Genomic DNA, 22,810 nt, shown 5'->3' on the forward strand with positions numbered 1-22,810 from the left:
CAATGCTCGGATAGTTCCTTGCACGGAGGATATGGCAATTCTCATATGTTCATCTTTAGCCTTCTTTGCCTCACTTGTCCCAGGCTCGAGATCAGCCAATTTCCATTCGTAAGTAAACGTAAGGTAAAGGTTCTGATCATGTCCAATCGATACGATGTTCTCCACTACTGATCCTCCCGGTAGTGTGAAATAAGTCTGTTATCTCATTAGACCATGACGGATAATTATTGAAATGGACACTGAGCATCTCGGCGCCTTACCCTGACTGGCGCATGTAGTTGGCATTCTTCTCTGACCCATTTTCCAGCCATAGGCGATTCGTGGAGATTGGCCGCAACATGAGCCTCCCTTACGATGTAGGTTCCATCATCCCGTTCCTCGAGAATTCGGGAATCATCTAGAGATGGAACAAAATCCTGCGGATGTCGGGCTTTCAGTTTCAGCCCGTTCCAGACTTGCTCTTGGGTAAGTACTGGTATGGAGGGATCGGAGCTATTGTTCACTGGTTCCGTGTAAGCGATATTGAGGGTGAGCATTGTCGGTGTATATGAACATAAAGACGTAGTGAGGAAGCATAGGACTGAATATAGATCAGCCTGCAAGCATTAGTAGTATTTATCACTTCTACAGGTTATAAACGGAGGCAGCAGCAACTCGGCCTCCGACAACAGCCGAATACCGAACGGGTGGAGATTGTGAGTAGTCATTAGTCAAGGGATTTGTTTTTCTGCTTGATTCAATACCTCTGGATTGGTTGGCGAGGTAAACCAGGTGTAACCTCCATTGACTAGTTGAGCGATACTGAGAATTATATCGCAAGTTTGCACCATAACATGGTGAAGAGGCAAAAAAGGATCATAACTTGGGACAAAGTCATAATACATCATGGACCGTGCCTCTTCTTCTAGGGCCATTCGGATGTCCCCGGAAATACTATCCAGGTCCCGTATTCTCCGACCTGCAAACGGCGAAGATGGTGCTGCCAATCCTTGGACACATAGGCACTTTACCATTCTTGTCGATTAAGCTACCGTCCAAATGATCTCTTTATAACTAATTAGTATCGTCATTTATGTCATAGGCACGTGCCCATCACCGTTTTCGATTGCATTCTTCTCCTGCTTCGCTTGTCCGTTATTTAAGCTTTAACCCCTTCGTAGCTGCACTGAGCACTCTCTCAATATCAACAGTCCACTTACATGGCTAAGAATGATATGAGGCCCTGGGAAAATGACGGGGTGCTGCTTGTCTCTTCATACTTACTTCTGTCAGCCACGTCTTGAGCTCAAGGTTTAGGCGCTTACAGCCATACATGACCCGATGGCGTTTATTCTTTTCCTTGTTATCTTCGACGTGGCAACCAAGAAAGCCAGCGCCTCTCTCATATTCAATCATTTTGGGTCAGCATGTAGACTTTGGCGTTCGTGGATAACTCTATATTTAAGAGGTGTGTTATTCAGGGAAGCGTGTTATTCACGGCAGAGGCAATACTAAACCTTGTCCCAATATGATATAGTCCACGGAGATATGCTGCACATTAAGTGGTGAAAATAAGCGATCAGACCGCCAGTGATGACATTACCATTTCTACTCAAGAGCTACCTCTCAAGCATCTTATGAAATGACCTGATGGTGACGTGGAGACGTTGACGGATGAGCTCAACCATGGTTAAGACTCGTCTTTTCTGGGACCAGCCATTGGTTCGCGTGGATCCACTACTATGCTTCTTGGATGATCAAAAACATTCATATACAGTCTTTGGTACGGTCATTGTGAGCTCAAAGGAAAGAATCTAACTTAAACGTTTCTGTCTATACTCTCTACCTTAACAATGGCAGGTTCTACCGCTGTCACACCAATTCGAACCAACACTACTCGGTATAAGGGAGAGTGTATGCTTCACCATACACTCCTCCAAAAGCCCATTGATGTAACGAACACCCATGATAGGTTGCAAATGTTGCCGGCTTTAACGTTTGGCAAGAAACCAGTGAGACAAACGGTCGATCTTCGCCAGCAGGACACTAAGACCGCTACCTTTTGGCCTTACGGGAACTCATATCGTGGCGGGCATATTCCTTCCTCCGAGTGTAAATCTGATGAATTCCTACGGTCCAAGCGCAATAGTGAAATCAAGCGAAATTTCGAGCGCTGGGTGCGCCAGCAAGCAGAATGGCGCTCAGACGCGCACGCGACATCGCATCGATCAATAAGCTCTTATATTTCAAATAGTATTCCAGGTACAGACGAGAGAACCAATCAGGTCATCCCGTTGTCCACAGTGTGTCTACCTGAACCATTTTCGCAGCGGTTCCCACGGCGCTTTGAGCTGGTCGATCCCATGGTAATCGTGCAGTTGATTTCAAACACACTGGGAAGGCTGGCGTTCTTCAACGATATGACATTCCGCACGAGATTTAACGTTACACGTTTTCACTCGAATAGAGCCCCCCAAATATCCGCCTGTGAGTACCTGAGACGCTTAACGCATCGGCTACGTCTCTCGTCTCCAATACTAGTGATGATGGTTATCTACATAAGACAACTCTGCAAAACACACCCCACGTTCGATGTATCGAGCCTTACAGCTCATAGGCTTCTTCTTAGCTGTGCCTTAGTAGCCAGCAAGAGTATAAGTGACTTTGCCTGGCCCAACCAATCATTTGCTTCCGCGGGTGGTGTTTCTGCTGCAGAAATGGCAATTTTGGAATTGGAGCTACTGAAATATCTGGAATGGGATGTTGCGCCACATCAGGAACAGCTGTCAGAGTGTTATGTTGATCTTGTCCTCGGAAGTAATGGATACTTGGCAGAGCATGAAACGACCGCAGCTGGGCCTTCTACTGTCGAGTTTGAACGTGATTGTATATAAGGATGAGTAACCAAATCTCTTCGATTATATCACAATAGTAGCTGGCCATTAGCGAGCTTCTTGCACTACGAAGAAGCCTATATGTTTCGAATACTAATAACATGCTATCTCCGACATCGTGGGTGGAACATTGCCCTTTCCGGCGAACAGAAGCATTCCCATCTGCGGCGGGCATAATTATGCAGAACTTTAAGACAATGGGAAAATACATCAGGCGCCATCTCTGTGGCGTTATGCACATCACTACCCCGGAAGCTCAATAATGCACCGACAGATTGGTAGGTTAGTATGTGCTATGACAGTAAGGAATGGTATACAAATCCCTCTGTTCAATCATGTGTTGGTGACCAAGCACAGATGTCTTACAAATATTCAGCTTCCACGGTACAAAGGAATAAGAGACCATGATAGTTGTACTTCTTGTACTCTCTATGTGCCAAGGTATCTGTTTAAGATAGTGCATGATCAGCATGCAAGAACATCCGAGTCTCCGAGCAACCAGGATTAAGATCGTTGAGCTAGACGGCAGTCATGATAATCTTCACCCAGTAACCTATCCACAGAAGCTATGTATGGTTAATTTCCTTGACATTCTTTCTATAGGTTCTCTTGGACGCCTTACATTCCCATCCTTCCTTTTTTGATCTCCATGCACGATGATTTGACAGGAGATTAGTTCGGGGCAACATGACACGTCGGCCCACTACGATTAAGTTCAAACCGACAAAAGCCACCTGGACTCTGCCAAACTAAAGTATGTGCCCTTCCAGGCTGTCCGCGTAAGCGAGGGTCGGGGGAATGAACCACCAAGGGGTGTTATTTCCGGGTAAGGAAGGCTGATCTGCAAGCGGGACTCAAAAAGTCTTGCCATCAGTCCATGAACACAAGCGAAAAGCCTAATTCTTCAATAGCCCAGCATGTGCTAGGTTAAGATCGGATGACTCGCGCAAACAGGCAAGCGACACAGTAGCCCCAAAGCGAGATCCCCAGAGATTACGTGCATGCTTCCTAAACCTTGCCCACATCCGAAGCTTTAGATTCCTGTCGACGCAGAAGCAGCAAATGATGGCATTTCCTGGTCATTTGGATATCCTCTGCCCTTGTCAAAAGGACTTGACCACGGGTGGTTCTCTATCATCCCTTGCTTGCAGGAGCGACCAAAGCGGCGGAATGCACAGCAATATTATGGCCCTGGCATCCTTCAAGTATCCCAGAGAAAATATGCATACTTTCTGCATTATATATACCAAAGTTCTCTCAATGTGTGTAGGCAAATCCTCCTCGACCATTTTCCTCTACCTTGAGATGAGTCTGTTGCGCCCCATCTAGCAGCGCCTCTAACCACACATGGCGAAAGTCCTGGGCCTAGCATCACCATTCAAAACGCCGATTAAGGCAAAGAAGCCTTTAGACAGGGTCAATGCTGTACCTGAAGTACCAGACTCTGCATCTTCGGTACGTGGTTCATCTTCATAGCTCACTGCCATGAGCCCCTGCTTCCATTCAGTGTACACATGAAAGGTCCGGTTCTGAGCCTCTTCTAATCTGTTTACTCTTAAAGGGTGGTGTGACAGGGACGAGAGATGTCTCAAGTTCCTCCAAGGCGCCGCCTTCCGGTATCTCAGCAATTCGACCCTTGAGATCAGAAGAAAAGTTCCGCACTCCCGAGCGCCAGTGTGAGGCCTTCTATGCGCAAGAAAAACCAGAAATGTCGGGTGCAAGATACGGAGATTGCAGTGACCCTATGCCAATCTGTCAGACAGTCCGTTCAGAAGAGACATCTCCTTTAGTCCGCAAATCCTTGAGACAGCGCAAGCTCCCCGATCGCGGGCTCGTTTCCAAAGTCAAGAGAAAGCTCCAATTTTCCGTAAGCCCAAGTAAGAGACGATTCCTGGCATCGAAAAAGACCGTGAGACGTAAGTCGTCTACCACAAGGACGACTAATTGGTGGAACATATGAACTGGCATGTCTGGCTCTTGATTGTACTTGATAGCATCTGAACCTCTACGAATAGTTAATATTTCAATGATACCCACTCTGACTGGAAAGTCCATATCCCTAGAACGTGTATTTCACAAGTGCTGGAGAGGTATATTCTTGTCTTTCGTTCCTGTCACCAATGAAAGTACTCTCCTCTACGTACTCCATAATGTGTTTCTGACTTGAGTGATTACTCAAGTTTCTTCCAGCTTGTGACTTGGAGGCTAACGTGAAAACGAAAGAGACGTAACCGAGGAAACAATACTCCCTCCCTTGCGGTCATAAGCAACACGAGCCATTTCTAGGACAAAGGCAGTGATATCACATTCTCCACTTGGACGTCAATCAGATATGGCACAAGGTTTGGCAATTTAGTTAGAGCTGATTCGTTCATGTCGTGCCATCCAGTCACAATCCCGAATATCTCCCGGATCAATACTGATGTCGAAACTCAAAGCATATTCAGACGATCACCACCTCTACATTCCATACTGGGAAGGTGTTCGATCGGCATTGATACAGCCTGGAGAAAGTTTATTAGGCTTGTCTTGCCCAGTGCCTGGCCTCTCAGAGCCGACATCAAGGTCAGAGCCCCTTCGGAGCCTTGTGCGCTCCAATTCCGAATTATGCTAAAGGCTCGATCGAGTCTAGGGATGACTCGGACAGATGCAAGGGATATACTCCGCGGAGATAGATTCCTTGTCGCGAGAACTTGGATAGCTTCAAGCATACTCAGGTTCAGCGTAGCCATTGACGAGTCAGGCATGGAATTGGTGCTGCACGCTCACATTTGCACCTAGGATAGACAGCTAGTTGGGTAGTATTGGCTATGTGCGCGTCTTTCTCGAACAAGCATAGAGACAAGCTTTCACTCCCCATGCTATGCACCATTGGTGAGCTCCGAAACCCCCGAAAGAGAGTTTATTAAGGCTGTAATTCCCGGCCCTTAATGGTGAATCCTCGAAATCTTGTTCGCTAAAGGCCTCCAAGGAAAGTTCATAGTGACCCCCCTGCTTGCGGAGTTGAGTGGCGTTTTCTCAATCGAATTCGGCTCTCTAGGAAGTAATGGTGGGTAATATACATTTTTCTGTTTTATCCTAATTTAACAGCCTCCTTGCTATATGATGCCCGCACAGTTTTTTCTTACCGAAGCTTGAGCACCCATCTGAGCTCGGCAAACCCTTCCCGCGTATTTCCCTCTATGTCGACCAGCAGGAACTGCTACAATCGTCTTTTGGTCAATCGATCACAAGTTACCTCTTGCTCGTCCCTGAACCATGAACATGGCTTCAGTCAGCACCAGAGGCAAGCACTAATTGCACTTAGGAAAGCGTACGGCGCATGTCCGATCGATCAACTGCGGGGTTTCGCTGGAGAGACCGAAGTGGAGACGATGGAACCGATATACGCAATGTCTTTAAGAGCATGACCATTCCTTGTGGCACTTCACGCATTGCTTGCTGCTTGACAATACGGTACCGACTAATTGTCAGAACAAAGCGCTCTGAAATGGAGAGCAACAACCCATCCTGGTTCTTGTATGGGCCTGGGGAGGCACGTCTACAGTCACTCCCTATACCGGAGATTCAGGATCCCCACGATGTCATCGTCCGCATTGCCTACGTTGGAGTCTGTGGAAGTGATGTAAGATACCGAAGCCAAGGCTCCTCGAATAACACTGGTACGCCCAGGATGTCACTCTTGCTCACCCACTACTGGCTAGGTACATTTTTGGAAACACGGCGGAGTCAACAAGAAGGTTAGCAAGGAACAACCGCTAGTACTAGGCCACGAAGCTGCTGGAACCATTCATACGGTCGGAACTGCCGTCAAGTCCGTTCAAGTCGGTGATCCCGTTGCCATTGAGCCTGGTATCCCCTGCCGGCGCTGCAGGGCTTGCAAACATGGCACCTACAATATCTGTCGAGAGATGAAGTTCGCGGCGGTACCACCAGATGTGCATGGTACTCTAACGAAGTATTACCGGGTACCAGAAGACTTTGTCTATAAGATACCTTCGGGAATGAGCCTTCAAGAAGCAGTGCTCATGGAACCTCTCTCCGTGGCCGTGCATTCTACTCGTCTGGTCAACATCACTCCTGGCCAAACCATTGTTATTATGGGCTCCGGGTCGGTCGGTCTTTTATGCGGCGCAGTCGCTAAGGCATTCGGCGCTCACCGGATCATTCTTGCCGACATTCTGGAACACAAGCTGTCATTTGGCTCCGAGTTCCTCGATTGCGAAACCTTCCTTGTCAGCTTGGACGAAACGCCAGAGGAGAGCGCAGCTCGTTTGTTAGATATGCTGGATGCTCCAGATGGGGTCGATGCTGTGATTGAGGCTTCCGGTGCTGAGGGTTCAGTCCAAATCGGCATATATGCCTTACGACGCGGTGGTAGTTACGTTCAAGCCGGTGTTGGGAAGCCAAAGGCTGAGATCCCGATCTTGGCCTTGTCCCAGAAAGAACTCCATGTCCATGGATGCTTTCGGTATGGACCAGGAGACTATGACCTGGCTCTAAAGCTGATCACCAAGGGATCCATTGATGTTAAACGCCTAATTACCAGTGTGACGCCCTTCGAACAAGCGCCGCAGGCTTGGGACAAGACAGCACGGGGTGAAGGAATCAAAAACCTGATTCAAGGTGTGCAAGATTAGACTATATTTTCATTGATCCCGCATAGAAATAGAGCAAAGTCCACGTCAACTGCATAGCCTTTTTAGATCTAAAGTCGCGGCTGGCACCTTGGTCGGTCAATGCTGAATACAGACGGCATAGGGGCTTTACGCTCTCGCCCTGAGTACGACTGTATCATTAGACCAGATGAGCCAATGGAATGCGCGGCTTCACTGGATAAACATCAGCGCACTTCTGACCATGACTCTTTTACAACGCTTTCTTCCTGCCCAAGGCGGGACCATAGTCTGGTGTAGCTGTTAAATCGTCGTAACTCTGAATCTGTCTTTCAAGATTGCGTATACTCTGTAGCTTATATTAGTACCGGTCCGGAGATCTCTCGAATGATAATTCTACGACCATCTGTACCTGCTGCTTGACTCTGATCCATTCCTTTTCATATCGCAATCCAATACCGCTAAGCCACATTAGGATGCAAAGGGGTCACGTGTCGGGCGTTCTGCTGAGATACAAAGTATGCAAACTAGTCAAACAAACAACCAGTGTCAAAGATGACGTCAAATATTTCTTGCAAATTTCCTCACGACTTGTCCTTATGGGTTAGTCCGATAAAGCAGTAAATCAACCTCAAATAAGACTTCCTTTGCAGAGAAGACATGATCGGTGTGGGGGCGAGAGAGAGAGAGAGAGAGAGAGTGTGTGTGTGTGTGTATGTTTCCCAATCTCGGCTAATACTCGGTTTGAATTCGGTTCATCACCGACCTCGCAATCCAGCTTGTATTCGTCCCTTCTTAAACAGCGATCTATTTATGTGACAATACCTAGAAATCTCAGTAGATACATAGTTAGTATGGTAGAGTGAGGTCCTGCTTTATGTTGCACTTAGAGGGTGTGTCATGGATGTCTACTCTATTCAACAAGAGAACTATATATTTCTACTAGACCTCAGGTGGTGTGTCTATAGCCGTCTCTTAGGTCAGCAGACCCACCACGCACTTCGGCGTGTTGGTCTGCCTCACCCAAACGATAATTCCCATCTAAACGATAAATTTGAAGCTATTCAAGCTCCTATACAACATCGCCTTGAGTATCTATCCAATAAGGTAATCTAGGGCCTTCCCTATCCACCTGGCCAGCTTCTGTACTAGGCAGATCCCCTGTATTTGTCGGTTGTGGTGGTTTATCGTATTCCAAAGCTCCCGTCTTTCTAATTTGCCTAAGACCCTGTAGTCTTTCCACCTCAGTACGATCCGCAATTCGGCGTTTTGCATCATATACAGTTAGTGGCCCGTGGTATTTAACCCTTTTCTGTGATTTCCGTCTATCCTGAGGCTTCCGGTATCGAAGATGCTGCTGTAGATCATCCTTGAGCTGAGCGGCTAATTCAGTAGTTTCAAGCGAGCTTTGGAATACACGGTCAAGGCGTCGTACAAAGCTTTGATCAAGCTCCGGGCTATTATTAATAAAGCTCTGCGCTTTACTAATACTTCGACGAAGACCTCGTATTGTAGATGGTGGCGATGAGCTTGATGGTGGTGGTGATGGTGTTGTAATTATCTCAAGTTCTGGAGCAGTTTCCAAAGCCTCACGTAGAGATTTCATCACCTTTTCTGAATCTAAGGGATATAGACCTCGCTTTTCAAAGGCATCCCGGATTGTACGTTGTTTGAAGGTCATCGTACGAATAGAATGGATCTCTTTTAAAAAATCACTCTTATCGTCCATCTCAGCACCTCTTTGAGCGAGCTCATTGTTTCTCTTGCGATAAAAGTGCTTATAGACTTGAAAAGGTTGTCCATCAAGAGGCTGTACAAGATGTGTTGTATGAGGAGGAAAGCAATATGGTATAATATAGTGTAGTCCACAGAATTGAAGAAATTCATAGGTAAGATGGGACTCGTGGCCATCGAAAAATAGTAATCGAACCTCTTTTTTTGTAGAGATACGGTGTTTTGTATGACGGTGGAAGTGCTGAATCCAGTCAAAACTAATCTTATCTGTAGTATAGCCTTTTGGAGATAGAGATATTCGATATTCCTCTGGAATATCTGCATCGTACCACCGCTCAAGATGATATGTTCCTTTGAATATAAAGTATGGAGGAAGAGTAAAACCGTCCGCTGCAATACACTCTATTGCAGAGATCAGTTCCCCTACTTCTTTAGAGGGATTTCCTCTTGCAGCTCGTAGAGGCATAGTAGTTACAACTTTTTGAGTCTTTCCCTGTCTAAGTTGAAAGCCAGTTTCATCGAAATTGTATATATTTTTGGGAGGTATATTCTTGATAAAGGCCTCTAAGCAGTCGTACCAGTGTTGGAGAACACCTATATCTTCTGCATCAAGACGCTTCTTATCTTTCGGCTTCTGCTGAATGAGCTTAAACTCCTCAGGAAGACGTTTAATAAAGCGATAAACCCAGTTCTTGTCAACTGTACGAGATTGCCCGTCGGTTATATTCCGCTGCAGTATTTGGTTGGCACTCTGCTCAATCATTCCGGCCGTAGGTGGACTATATAGATTATCAAGCTGACGAATCCAACGAATTAGTGCCTTTTCTTGTGAATCATCAAGTGTCTTGGTTGAGATAGGACGTGAGGAAAGATTTGCTCGGCCATGAATACGCGCCCGGAGTCGTTGGTAAGGAACATTAAATTGACGCGCTAGCGCAGAGATATTGGGCTTTTTTTGGCCTTGGGCGATTGTACAGGCCTGTACGATCCGTATCTCGATATCAGAATAAGAATCAGGCATGGTGGTGGTATATAGGAGCCTGAATAGCTTCAAATTTATCGTTTAGGTGGGAATTATCGTTTGGGTGAGGCAGACCAACACGCCGAAGTGCGTGGTGGGTCTGCTGACCTAAGAGACGGCTAGAGGATTGCCCAGAACGAACGAAGTCAAACATAGATAAAAAAATACCAGAAAAACTCAAAGAGACTCAACCTAAGCTACTTCACTTTTAATGATTTTTGTAGAAATTTTCCAGGCTGCTCTGGTTATCTAGATGTTGGCAAATGGCTAGGATTCGGAGAATTAATGGGGGGTTCAACTAGGGTTCAACATCATCACTGACTAATCGACAACAAACAGCGACGCGATCCCTTTCTGCGACATTGAACATTGTACAGCCCTGCAATATGACAAGAGATCATACCAGAAGTGAAAGTTATTCAACAAGCTAACAAACTCCAAATCGTTGATCATGTTAACATGAGCCTGCGTCTTCCATGGCAAATGGATACTAGAATAGCTTCCTCGGACGCGTCGCCTACTCCCCCCAACATGGCGATAAGCACCTTCTACCATTTTAACCACTAACAAGGGACAGCCACCGTTCAAAGGATAGCCTAGCTTCACTACCATCCTAACGTTATCATACGAGCGTGGATATACGAGCGATGCCGACCGCAAAACATGTCTGGGTGGCCCGATCTAACGGATGAAGGCACTGCAACGAAGGACCCGGAAGTGCGTCGCAAACAAATGGTCTACAGCGGATAGACAGAAGGAGCTAGAGCTGCGGACCGCGCAGTTGACGAAGAGGCCAACGTCAACGCCGTTAGTTCGCAGGCTCTCGCCGGACACATCTCGGAGGGGACACGGGGACTGGCAAGGAACAACATAACAGGGAAGGATGTATGCAACGGATTTAGTTGTACCCTGGAGAGATGTGCATATTTCTGGCTGAATTTTGAGTCCGTTCCATTACCGACAGTATGAAGACACCATAGTGAGATATGATGCTATTATAACCGGTGGGGTTGAGAATGAGAGGAATGTGAAAATCGGTTTTGGAAAGAGAGAAATCTTTATCCTAGGAATGTCTAGCGGAACACAGACTGCAGGTTGCTTTTCAGGGCACTCATGGGATGCCCGTTATACTGGTAAATCAGGCTCTAAAATAGGAATATCCAATGCCCTCATTCACCTAGGTCTACTAAGATGGATACATGGAGATCAGAGCCTAAGCATAGTTTTATGAGGTGTTATCCTAAACCTCACTGGATTTCTAGGTCGGACATAAACCTCTAGCAGCAACTACGATTCCAACCCTCGCCTGAGAGACGACGCACAGACAAGGGTGAAGGAAGGGAAGAACACCCCGGATTGAAGTAATCCCCTCACCAGAGCGTCCGCAGCTCGTTTCTAAAGCTAATTAGTGTGAGTGGCTTTCTAAATTACGTGCTCTACTTCGAACCGACAAAGGCTGTGCAGACATCTTCCGCGCTGCTATGGTTCATGTCCAATCAAACCGTCTTCTCCCCCCCCAAAGACAAAGCATCTGTCTTAAATCCTTGACCCCATTGGATTTCTCGCACGTCCAAAGTGTCCGGACGTTTCCCGATGAAAGAAGCATGCCAAGTCGGACTCTTCTAAACCTCGTGATTGCTCGACCGCTTCCCCAGATTTTACAAGGTCTGGGGAAGTGGAGGCTGTTAGAGCGAAATCTGGGGTTTAGCAATTTGGGATCCCCGCTTGTTGCCAACGGCATTGTGTATATAAAGCAAGCATGCTCCTCAGCTCGATGATAATTTGGCTCCTCAGACACCCTTCGCAGGTATCGATCGATTGAGAAAATTTATACCGTGAAGATGACGTCGAAAGATATAGAGTCGAAAACAGCCTTGGAATTGGAGGATCTCAAAGATGCACCCCACCGTGATCCTCTTTTAGAATTGTTTCCAATTCTTCAGGACAAGACCCCCGAAGAGTTGGAGAAGTTAAACCGTTCTGTGGTCCGAAAGCTGGACTGGTATTTCCTGCCATGCATTACAATGATTCTCTTGATGAGGTACGTGCATCGTTCATATCCCTTGTGGAGGGACAAAAGACAACTAAGTATACTAAATGTGTATGATTCTTAACCAGCTATCTTGATCGTATCAATGTCTCCAATGCCCGTCTTGCTGGTATGCAAAGCGACCTTCACATGTCAGATACAGTGTGGTCTGCGGGCATTTCTCTTTTCTATGTTGGTTATATCATTTCACAGGTGCCAGCAAATGTTTTCATCGCGAAGGGGAAGCCAAGCATTCTCTTCCCCTGTATTGCGCTAGTCTGGTCTGCGGTCACTATCTGTATGCCGGCTCTGACCTCCGGCTGGGGATTTTGTCTCTGTCGCTTCCTGGTTGGTGTGGCTGAGGGCCCTTTCGTCCCGGCCGTTTCTCTGCTCACCTCATCATGGTATACCAAGCAAGAATCACCATTGCGGATGGGAATCTGGCACGCGGGTAATATTATCTCGAACGTTTTCTCTGGTCTTCTCGCCGCTGCCATTCTCACCAACATGGATGGAATAGCGAAACTTCGGGCCTGGCAGTGGTTCATCCTTCTGGAGGGGATCGTGAGTATTATAGTCGCCGTGACGGGCTTTTGGTTCATCCCAAACTTTCCCAACAACACTGGTCGCCGGTGGTTCACTGAGGAAGAAGCCGCCATGGCAGAATATCGACAAGTGGTCTCAGCGGGCGGAACCCGTGAAGACGATGAAGGAGATTACTGGGGCGGAGTGCTGCTCGCAGTCAAAGATCCTTTTACATGGGGCTTCGCTGCTATCCATTTTTCGCTTATCATCGCCCAATCGTTCAAAGATTTCTTTCCATCGGTAAGCCCAAGCCATGCATAGAACGGTTTAAACAGGCCTACTGACACACACAAAGATAGTTGAGACACTCAACTTCTCCGAAGTTGTAACATATCTTGTACAGGCTCCACCTTATGTGATTGCCTATATCACCACGCTCGTTGTCTCCTGGTCATCTGGAAAGACTGGGGACCATTGTTGGCATATTGTTGGGCCCATACTGGTCTCTCTAGTGGGAGCGGTTCTCATGATATCAACATTGGACCGGGGTGCTCGATATTTCAGTTTGATCTTACTGTGCACAGGACCGTTCGTTGGTTTAAACGTGAGCATTCCCTTACCCCCAGAAGTCAGAGGACCAATTGGCTAATTTACTAGATTCAAATATCCTGGGAAACCACCGTTGTACCACGTCCACGGACGAAACGAGCAGCTTTGATCGCCATTGCCAACTGCGTGTCCTCCGTGTCCCACTGGTTCACGCCGTATTTCTTCCTTCGGTCCCAAGAACCACGCTACCAAACAGGCGGAGGGATTATTATTGCCGGATGTGGACTGTCTGTGATCTGCTGTTTGATCACTCGGTGGTGGTGTGTGAGGAAGAATAAAAAACTAGACGAAGCCGAGGCTATCAGCGGAAATGTCACTGAATGGCGGTACGCGACTTAACGTACCAGACTCAGATCACATTTTCTCACGGGCATAGTTTTATGAAGAGATACATGCGAATTCTTATCTATATTAGTTAGCTCAGATAGTCTGTTGTCTCTCGATAGCGTGGTATTTAGTTTGCGTTGCTTGAAAATCAGAGAATATCTTATTGAGTCTGAGGACACGAGTGGTATTCAGGGTACATCTTTTTAGACCGTAGCAAACCAGGATCAGTTATGCGAAGCCAACAGTATCCCGAGAGGCATCTCACCCAGCCAATCGCGTGTGAGTGACAATAGATGGAGTCAACACCTTGGCGTATGGCATATGTCTTAATTTCCTTCAAATTCCAGATGTCCCCGTGGGGAACCCACTGCACTTGGGATATTGGAGTCGGATTCCAGACGCCGATCGACGTCTGATAGAGTATGATACCCATAGATTACGACTCATCATGCGGAGGTCCGATAGTTACAAAGGTAGGCTAATGGTCGGATACAGTCCGTCCGACGTTCTGCGACCGTGACTCCGTAGGATATCCATCGGAAATCCTCCGGATGCGTCAGGGCAGCAACACAGAAGAAGGGAATACTTAAGTTAGAAGATGTGTTGATTTAGAAGAGGACTCCGACTTGGTTATTTGTTGCAGATATCTTGACTTAAGCATTTCAGATCTTCTTTTCCAGACCATCACATATCACTATCTTCACCATGGGCTCCATCACACCTCATGCAGCATATAGCCTCAACAACCCCTTCCGGACCAGGATTCTAAATGGTCAAATCACACCGTTAATGTCTATCAAGTTCGTCACGGGTAATGAAATCCCCATGATGTGCAAGATGGCCGGTGTTCATGCAATGTTCATTGACATGGAACATTCCGCCCTCGACATGCGCACTGTCGCCCAACTTATTCTCGCTTGCAATTACGCCGGTGTCTCGCCCGTTGTCCGTTCACCCTCTAAGTCACACTGGCACATCGAGTCTGTCCAGGAAGTCAGGGACATTGTGAAGCACGCCAAGTTTGCCCCTCTGGGGACACGCGGATGCACCAACAATCAGGCCGTGATGAACTTCCAGCATGTACCGACACTCGTACAGAATGAGATTCTAAACGAGCAGACCATGTTGATCCCGATGATTGAGACTCCAGCAGCAGTGGAGATTGCCGACGAGATTTTCGCAGTTGAAGGAGTCGATGGTGTTTTGGTCGGCTCTAACGATCTGTGTACCGATCTGGGAATTCCCGGAAAGTATGACAGTGACTTGTATCAAGATGCTGTGACCAAGGTGATCCAAGCAGCTAACCGAGCTGGCAAGCCTGTTGGTATCGGGGGTATCGGTGGGCGACTAGACATTCTCGAGAAGTGGTTCAAGATGGGAGCCACATGGTCATTGAGTGGCCAGGATGCGTCTATGCTGCAAGCGGGCCTGAAGCAGATGAGCAAGAACTACACTGAAATCAGTGAGCGTTTACAGAAGGAGCCCTAGGGTAGGGAAGCAGTTGTGAATTCTTTGTTTGCTCTATGTACATATTACACATTATCATCTGCTATACCCGAAAAAAGAAACATCGGATCTCCATATACGTATTCCCCCAGTCCTACTTCCACATTCCAAAATGTATTGTCTCCGAACAGATCTCGGGAGAGAAGGGAAGCATAGGTGGAGGGTTCATGATCCAGCAGGTGATGCGATCCTAAATCGTTGAGTAGGGGTGGCCAGTGGCTGCTAAACTGCGAATGATTTTGTTCGACAGAATGCTGCTCACCTCCAATGCTTTGATCATGAAGCATACCGCTCATCCCCGGTGATGCGTGGTCATGGGGTTGTGTCTGCCCGAGATACCCTCCCGTTTGCTGCGTTAACCTGGACGAGGCATGATATTTCCCTAATACATGTACTTCTAAGGCCTCGTAGACAGACACGTAAGGAGTCGCGTCCGGCATCTCACGTCCCATCTGTTTCAAGATTTTTTTGCTCTGTTTTACCGCGTCTGCCGCTTTCACCATCATCTCAGTGTCATGGTTGCTTGCCACTGATACCCAGAGCATCACCGAGAGCCCGGCAGTGAACAGCATTTGGAAGTAACTCCGAGTGTATGTGATCTTTCTTTGCTCAAACAAAGGGCAGAACTTCGTGATAGTGCTCACGGCATACTCGAGGCAGATCAAAAGGAGGTCATCTGGTGGGATATTGTTCCGCTTTGGCACCAGGTCAATTGCCTTGCGCACTAGAAGAAGCCTTTCCCTCATTAACAGCAGGTCGTACCATTCCTGTGTGTGGTATAAGCCTCGTGGAGTAGAGAAAGTGGGTGCTGATCGCCGCCACTGCTCCAGCTCCGATAGTAACTCCTCCAAATCTTCATAAATTCTCCCGCTCGCTGTGATGGAGTCCATCGTCAACGCGTGCCCGTCACCTGGGGTCCCATTGCTTTGTTGAAACTTGGTCCGGATCTTTGATGTAATTTTCCGCAGCCGCAGGCAATAGAAAAACACCGTCATTTCAGTGTTCCCCGTCGTAGTAGGCCTTGTAGTGGCTCTGCAGAAGGAATCTAGATCAGAGAACGACCCAGATGCCTCAGCGGCATCAATTTCTTCATCATCGGCGTCGGCAGGAAACCCAACTTGGATATCTCTCTCCGCAATTGCAGCTGGACGATCCAATGTGATCGAGCTGTACTGACTAATCATGTAGCATTCCCAGAAGACCCGGCGTTGCAACTGTTCTTGCAGAAGGCTAATTCTGCGTCTCATAGCCGGTCGAGGTAACTTATGTAGGCCTTGCTCGATGCACATTCTCATACACAGTGTGGTCAGCTCCCATATTGATGTCCCTGTAACGTATTAGCTAGAACCAGTATAGAAGCACTGAGCACGTACCGATGTGATGGTAGATCCCGAACCTCACGACGAGTAACAAATCCTGAATTGAATCCAATCCTCTTGACAGAATATTCGTGTCGATGTACTGCAACGCTGTAAGGAAGTAGCCATAAGGATGGTGTTTATGGACACCGGATCGATATAACATGATCGACCCAACAGCAAGAATCATAAAGGTACGAAAGGTGTCGTGCTTTGTTAGATGATCCGGCTTCTGTGAGGAAGAGCCAGTTTGGCTTGTTGAAAAGGCGGAATGGTACAGCCTCTGTACATCTCGACGAAGCAGAAAGGGGTTAAGGACATGCGGTCCATTCAAGCTGTATGCATCCGTGTCAGCTATCAGGTTGTAAGCCACAGCCCAGTCACTTACTAGTTGTTGAATACTGCCAATGCTTCCTCAGCGGGAGGAAGAGAATTCGGCTGCACTGACGTTTCTAGAATGCCAGAAGATTGAGATAGATTCTGCAAAAGTTTTAGGTTTTGGTCTCTCCACCTGGCATCAGCGAAGAGCAAGCTCATAAAACTGCGATTCTACGGTCAGAGCTTACACCCAATCTTAGGCTCCAGAGCTCACCTGATCCCGACTCCCTCCGTGATACTGGGTGATGAAATCACATCATTAGTTTGTATTGCTATCGAAGGTTCCAGTGCTTGACTATTTCTTTCAGGTCGTGTCGGCGTTGGACTGTCTGTCACTCCTGCCGTGGAGTGAGAATGGCCCCTGTCCAACTCTCGACCTTCCACAACAGCCACCTCTGTCTGGAGACCTTGCACATGCTGCTCTAGTTCATATATATACCTATTCAGAGCATAAGCACAGGGAATTTGGAGAAGCGTGCTCAGCACAATGTCAGGCTTACTCTCTTGAAACCGGAACAGCTCCACCAAGGCTAACGGTGAAGCATGCATGGCCACTCTTCATACAAGGCATGCATTTTGGTCGAGCATTATCGCACTATCTGTGGTCAGTGCCGCTCTGCCAAGTCAGACGTCAGTGTAGATCAATGCAAATACCTTGACTTTTTTGGTATAACATGATTGACAAGCCGGAAGTCGAGGGACATAGTTGCCCCCATTACCGTTGGTCATGCTTGCCACAGGGTGGGCTTATTCAAAATCGACCCCTATCATACCTGTAGGCGTGTATGGCTTCAACTGTCCGAGTAGGTACAGACAGAGAGGCTCATGCAAGCACTTCCCTTTGGGGAGTGGACGACTTCATGCATCCGCCACTCGCGGGGATAGAATGCGGAGCCCCGGCAATTTTTGTTACCGCTAGTATGTATATTGATACAAGAAGATTGGCTTGGCATGAAACTTACCCCATAAAAAGGGCAGGTCGCAAATCGAGGGACTGCCTTTCTACCGCATTATATTACTTGGTTAGCCTTAACTGGCTGCTGGTAGACTCTAAGAACAATGGCCAAGTATACCCGAGCCCTCCAGCCTCGTCTAGATCAATAAGAGGAACTAAAAGACCAATGTTAAGTTCCAGAGAGGCTTTCCAGATGAGTGCTTGGCCACGAGTATCTCGCTGGGTTCGCATGAAACCCCGCATTTACACCTCCACATGAGGATTGCATGATTTTATGACACGAGGCTATGTGTAAATAGCAGAACTCTATTGTCGTAACGAACGTGGGAGGAGTAAAATGTGAGTCTACGATAGTTATATCGTCTTCGGCAATGCACTGGAAGCAATCTGCCGGGCCGGCAAAGAGCGTTGAGGGTAATGTATGGTAATCGGGAAAGAACCGACCAACAACCCTCGGACAACATCCACTTCCTGCTACTTGACTCCTACTTAGCGCTGCTTTACCCCAACATAATGTCCGATAGGATTCTTGTTCTTCCCCGCTATTGTCACTGAGTTATCGGACATGGAGGCTGATCGTCGGACATCCACTGGCTCGGCTCCAGCCATTCCACGGAGACTCCAGGCCTGCGAGAGATGCTGGAAACGCAAGCAAAAGGTCTTGGCCGATGATGCTGTACACCCGCTATGTGAGCTAACCCGTCATAGTGTGATAGACAGTTGCCAGCGTGCACGACCTGTGTGGAAGCTGATGCACAATGTGCCCCCCGGCGCGTCCCCATCGGGCCCACTACGGAGGAGGGCAGTGGCCTCTCGCATGCTGCCGTACCAAAGTGAGTGTCGAGCAGTAGGGAAGGCTGAGCAGAGGTAATAACAGAATCTAGCTATGTGGAAACCCTCAAGAGGAAAAGGGACGAGTTAGACGCGCAGTTTCGACAGCAACGGGCACGCCGAGAATGGGATGAGTCGGTCCCTGGACCCCGGCTGTCGCCGAACATGGAGACCACTTCGGCAGGTAGCCCTGTAGAGTCGAACCCGACACCATCAACGGCTCCCACCAGTTTCAGTGAGCGGTCTGTACAGGTGGCGATGGGGGAGATTGGATTCCTGTCCCGAAATGCGATGGCGGAGCCACGAGACGAAACCCGTGGATTCCCTCAAGAACTAGCTATGGGGAATATGGTGAGAGCCGCCCTGGTCATTTCAGGCGAGGATCCATCACAGTCTCGAGATTTGTGCAATCATCGACGAACATTCGTTACCATGATGGGACCTGCGACGGGGATCACCAAGGAGTTTGCCACACCTTACGTGAACCGTTTCCTCGATCACGTCGGGGTGATGTTTCTTCACATCGATCGGAGGAAGTTACAGGGTGAATTTGATTCCTACTTTGATGCCCATAGAGGGCAGCCGAGTCATACGAAGGCCCCCAATCCGGACACCGCGTTCTTGGAATTCAGAGTCTACATGGCTGTAGCTATTGGGATGTTACTTACGCCAGAGCCTGGTAGTGAGCTATTGGCGACGGGTTTGCATGCAGCAGCGACGGAGAGACTTACCATCATTATAGAGCAGGTAAACTGTGTGAAGACTCTACACTGCCTGTGGTCATTGGCTTTGTATTCTATGCTCAGTTCACTCGGAGGATCCACTTGGCACTTGGTAGGATTGGCAATGAAGAAATGCATCTCGTTTAGGTTGCACCGGGAGCCGTATCCAGACTCTGATACAAGCCAAGAAGAGCTGAACAGCAGACGCAGCATCTTCTGGGCCCTCTATGTACTTGACAGGTGGGTCGACTAAGACGGAGGCTTTTGCGCGATGGGCCATGACTGATAACGCCGCAGAACCATCAGCTGCGTAATGGACCGCCCGTTTAGTATTGAAGACGAGGACATCCTGGTTCAGGTAAGCGCACAATGTACGGAGGTTCAGTGACAGCTGCTAATCCCGTCAAGCTTCCAGTGTACAACTCTACTTCGAAGACGGTAGCCGAGTTCGACTTTGGTTGCCATATCATCATGCATGCTCGACTTCTGTCTAGTGTGCGGAGTTCTTCCTCCCGAGGGCGTTTGTACCATTACCGCAACCTAAGCCACTGGCGAGATCTACCGAAGTCCGTAAGGGACTTCGTTCCTGGCGACAGTGCCCTTTCCGTCTCGATAAAGCAGCTCACCTGCAGAGCGTTAACTCAGATTGCATTGTTGACCCGAGGTACACAGCCCAATGGTGGTATAATAAGAGACGCTCGAACCGTTGAACATGACGTCGTCGATAGCTGTCAAGCATATATCAATGCTGCATACTCTTACTCTGAACAAGGAAAGCTTGCAGCATCATTCATTGACGGGTTCGATCTTTTCGCGGCGGGTGTACTTGTCACTTGCCTTCCTTCCCTGTCGCCACTTGCAGGGCCTCCACGGGAGACAGCCATTATTAGCAAATGCACAGCCTTGTTAACGACAATTGGGGAGCGGTTTCCGTCTCTCAAGGTGCTCAGGAAACTACTCCTAGCCCTATCGAGCGTGGCTGGGCAAGGAGCATACCACGACCCGGTAAGCTTTCCCCGCATTATCTTAGGCCTATTATCGACTAATATGTCCGACAACAGGCTTTAGATGAATTACCACAGATAATTTCGGATCCGATGCAAGATCTAATCCAGGACTTCCTCCGGGTATGGCGCGCATGACCCGGAAGACGCCCGTCGGACGGATTGCGGTCCGATCGATCATATATACCACCATGGATAATCCTATCACCTCTACCCAACAATCGAATCGCTTGGAAGTATTCAGCTATCAAGTATATCGAAAATATGGCCCCCGGAATCACGGAACCCTCATCCTCAGCAGGTCCTTCGACCGCTGAAAGCAAGCCTACCGTCTATGTTCTTGACACCTTCCCTCCCAAGGCCATCGAGTACGCCAAGACTCTGTTCAACATTATCCAACCTCAGGATGAAGAATTCAAGAACTGGCGGCAAAATGCCCGAGCGCTGCTAATTCGAGGCTCATATGTTACGGCTGATGACATCGCGAGCTGCCCGAATTTAATCGCCATCGGCAAGCATGGCGTGGGAATTGACAAGATCAATCAGGATGCCTGCGCACAGAGGGGTATCAAGATCCTCAACACCCCCGGTGCCAATGCGCGGGACGTTGCCGAGCTGGTCGTTGCACTGGCCTTGTCGGTTGCTCGGGGAATTCGGTCCATCACAACCCGGCAAATGTTGAAGCCCGTACCGAAGGAGACCTGCAATGGATTGACTCTGTATCAGAAGACGATCGGCATCATTGGTATGGGGAATATCGGACGTACAGTGGCGGAAATATTCCGCGGTGGCTTCGACGCCAACATTGTTGCTTATGACGCCTACATGCCCGAGGATGTGTGGTCCCATATCCCACATACCAGGGCAAAGAGTGTCGATGAGGTGCTTGTCCAGGCAGACGTGCTCTCTGTCCACGTCCCCCTCACCGCAGAGACCCGAGACATGATTTCCTATGAGCAAATTCGCGCAATGAAGCCCGACGCAATTCTGATCAATGCTGCTCGTGGTGGTATTATCAACGAGGCCGACCTCACCAAGGCGTTATCGGAAGGGTATCTTTGGGGTGCAGGGTTGGATTGTCATGAGCAAGAGCCACCGAGCCATGAGAAGTATGAGGCCCTCTGGAAGAATTTGAACGTTATTAGCACACCACACATTGGCGCTGCCACCTCAAGGGCGCAACTGGCCAGTGCTACAGCAGCGGTGGATAACCTGTACCAATATCTCTCGAAACTGTGATTGTAAATAGGTGATTAACGTGAACATGATGAACTTGGAATTTGATTTATTGATCTTTTATAATCTATATCTTGGCTTGTTTCACCTTCTTCGAGACTGGAACTCCCCTACAGTGCCATCGCACACATTGCACATTGCCTTTGATACTATCCGTGATAAACAATGTTTTCCCATCCGGGCCACCAAAGGTACAGTTCGTCAGGTTCTTTCCACCTTCTGGCGCTGTTACAATCCTGGCCTTGGGAATTCCGTCCGCATCCACGACAAACACTGAACCGAGGCTGGGATGGCAAATGAATACATTCCCCTCTTCGTCCACGGCAAGTCCATCAGGACCCGCACATCCAAAGGACTGAAAGAAGAGGCCGACTTTGGTGGTAGACCCATCGGCATGAAGAGGAAGTCGCCAGACGGCATTGGACCGAGTCATAGCCACGTACAAAAACCGCTCATCGGGGGAGAGGGCCAGGCCGTTCGGGGAAATTCCGTTGGAGACCAGGCAGTCGAGCTTGCCCGTGGGCGAGAGCCGATAGACGCATCCGGTCTGATCGGTCATTCCCGTTTGACCCTGATCGGTGAAGTAGATGTCGTTCGTGGAGGAGATGATCAAGTCGTTAGGGCCCTTGAACCTCTCGAGGTTGCGCCGAGTAAGCAGCGGAGATATTGTATTTGTAGAAGGATCGAATAGAAGAATTCCCTATTCAGGTCGATTAACCAACAAATACTTTACAAGCGATACATTCAATCCAGTCCACATACTTGCTTATAATCCGCAATCACGATGCAGCCATCCTCTCGCACCACAAGACCGTTCGGCTCCCCATCCCATCGAACGCACTCCGTCACCTGCTTTTCCGCATCCACCTTGAGAATCCGGCCATACGGGACGTCTACTATGTAGAGACTGCCATCGGCAACGTAAGTGGGACCTTCGAGGAAAATGTCAGACGCCGGAACAGCTGATCCACCGCGCCACTCAGTGGGCTGGCCGGTGCATCTGAGGGAGTCCGGGATGCGGACATAGATCTCGGCTTGGATAACCGGGGGAACTGGATAGAAATTCATTTTCGACGGAGAGCTTAA

The 22,810-nt window shown here is 48.4% G+C and overlaps 8 protein-coding genes across 8 annotated transcripts; 5 read left to right on the top strand and 3 right to left on the bottom strand.

Annotated features, from left to right (window-relative positions):
- Positions 1–1,832: 1,832 nt before the first annotated feature.
- AO090020000677 (uncharacterized protein) lies at positions 1,833–2,873 on the top strand (the record flags this gene model as incomplete). Its single annotated transcript, XM_023237897.1, has 1 exon — positions 1,833–2,873. The coding sequence occupies one exon, from the start codon at positions 1,833–1,835 to the stop codon at positions 2,871–2,873; it is 1,041 nt and encodes a 346-aa protein (XP_023092935.1).
- A 3,490-nt stretch (positions 2,874–6,363) lies between these two features.
- On the top strand, positions 6,364–7,513 carry AO090020000676 (NAD(P)-dependent alcohol dehydrogenase; the record flags this gene model as incomplete). The annotated part of the gene is made up of 2 exons (XM_001824901.1): positions 6,364–6,498; positions 6,578–7,513. The coding sequence occupies 2 exons, from the start codon at positions 6,364–6,366 to the stop codon at positions 7,511–7,513; spliced, it is 1,071 nt and encodes a 356-aa protein (XP_001824953.1).
- Positions 7,514–8,561: 1,048 nt separating this feature from the next.
- AO090020000675 (transposase) lies at positions 8,562–10,244 on the bottom strand (the record flags this gene model as incomplete). Its single annotated transcript, XM_001824900.1, has 1 exon — positions 8,562–10,244. The coding sequence occupies one exon, from the start codon at positions 10,242–10,244 to the stop codon at positions 8,562–8,564; it is 1,683 nt and encodes a 560-aa protein (XP_001824952.1).
- A 1,841-nt stretch (positions 10,245–12,085) lies between these two features.
- AO090020000674 (uncharacterized protein) lies at positions 12,086–13,119 on the top strand (the record flags this gene model as incomplete). Its single annotated transcript, XM_001824899.3, has 2 exons — positions 12,086–12,285; positions 12,363–13,119. 2 exons carry the CDS (start codon positions 12,086–12,088, stop codon positions 13,117–13,119), a joined length of 957 nt encoding a protein of 318 aa, XP_001824951.3.
- Positions 13,120–14,439: 1,320 nt separating this feature from the next.
- Positions 14,440–15,222, top strand: AO090020000672 (HpcH/HpaI aldolase family protein; the record flags this gene model as incomplete). The annotated part of the gene is made up of 1 exon (XM_001824898.3): positions 14,440–15,222. The coding sequence occupies one exon, from the start codon at positions 14,440–14,442 to the stop codon at positions 15,220–15,222; it is 783 nt and encodes a 260-aa protein (XP_001824950.1).
- Positions 15,223–15,276: 54 nt separating this feature from the next.
- On the bottom strand, positions 15,277–17,135 carry AO090020000671 (fungal specific transcription factor domain-containing protein; the record flags this gene model as incomplete). The annotated part of the gene is made up of 5 exons (XM_023237898.1): positions 15,277–15,334; positions 15,370–15,430; positions 15,503–16,567; positions 16,614–16,933; positions 16,987–17,135. The coding sequence occupies 5 exons, from the start codon at positions 17,133–17,135 to the stop codon at positions 15,277–15,279; spliced, it is 1,653 nt and encodes a 550-aa protein (XP_023092934.1).
- A 3,617-nt stretch (positions 17,136–20,752) lies between these two features.
- Positions 20,753–21,727, top strand: AO090020000670 (uncharacterized protein; the record flags this gene model as incomplete). Its single annotated transcript, XM_001824896.3, has 1 exon — positions 20,753–21,727. The coding sequence occupies one exon, from the start codon at positions 20,753–20,755 to the stop codon at positions 21,725–21,727; it is 975 nt and encodes a 324-aa protein (XP_001824948.1).
- A 64-nt stretch (positions 21,728–21,791) lies between these two features.
- On the bottom strand, positions 21,792–22,792 carry AO090020000669 (SMP-30/gluconolactonase/LRE family protein; the record flags this gene model as incomplete). The annotated part of the gene is made up of 2 exons (XM_001824895.1): positions 21,792–22,424; positions 22,487–22,792. The coding sequence occupies 2 exons, from the start codon at positions 22,790–22,792 to the stop codon at positions 21,792–21,794; spliced, it is 939 nt and encodes a 312-aa protein (XP_001824947.1).
- Positions 22,793–22,810: the final 18 nt, after the last annotated feature.

This window comes from Aspergillus oryzae, chromosome 6 (assembly GCF_000184455.2).
Source record: "Aspergillus oryzae RIB40 DNA, chromosome 6".
NCBI lineage: Eukaryota > Fungi > Ascomycota > Eurotiomycetes > Eurotiales > Aspergillaceae > Aspergillus > Aspergillus oryzae.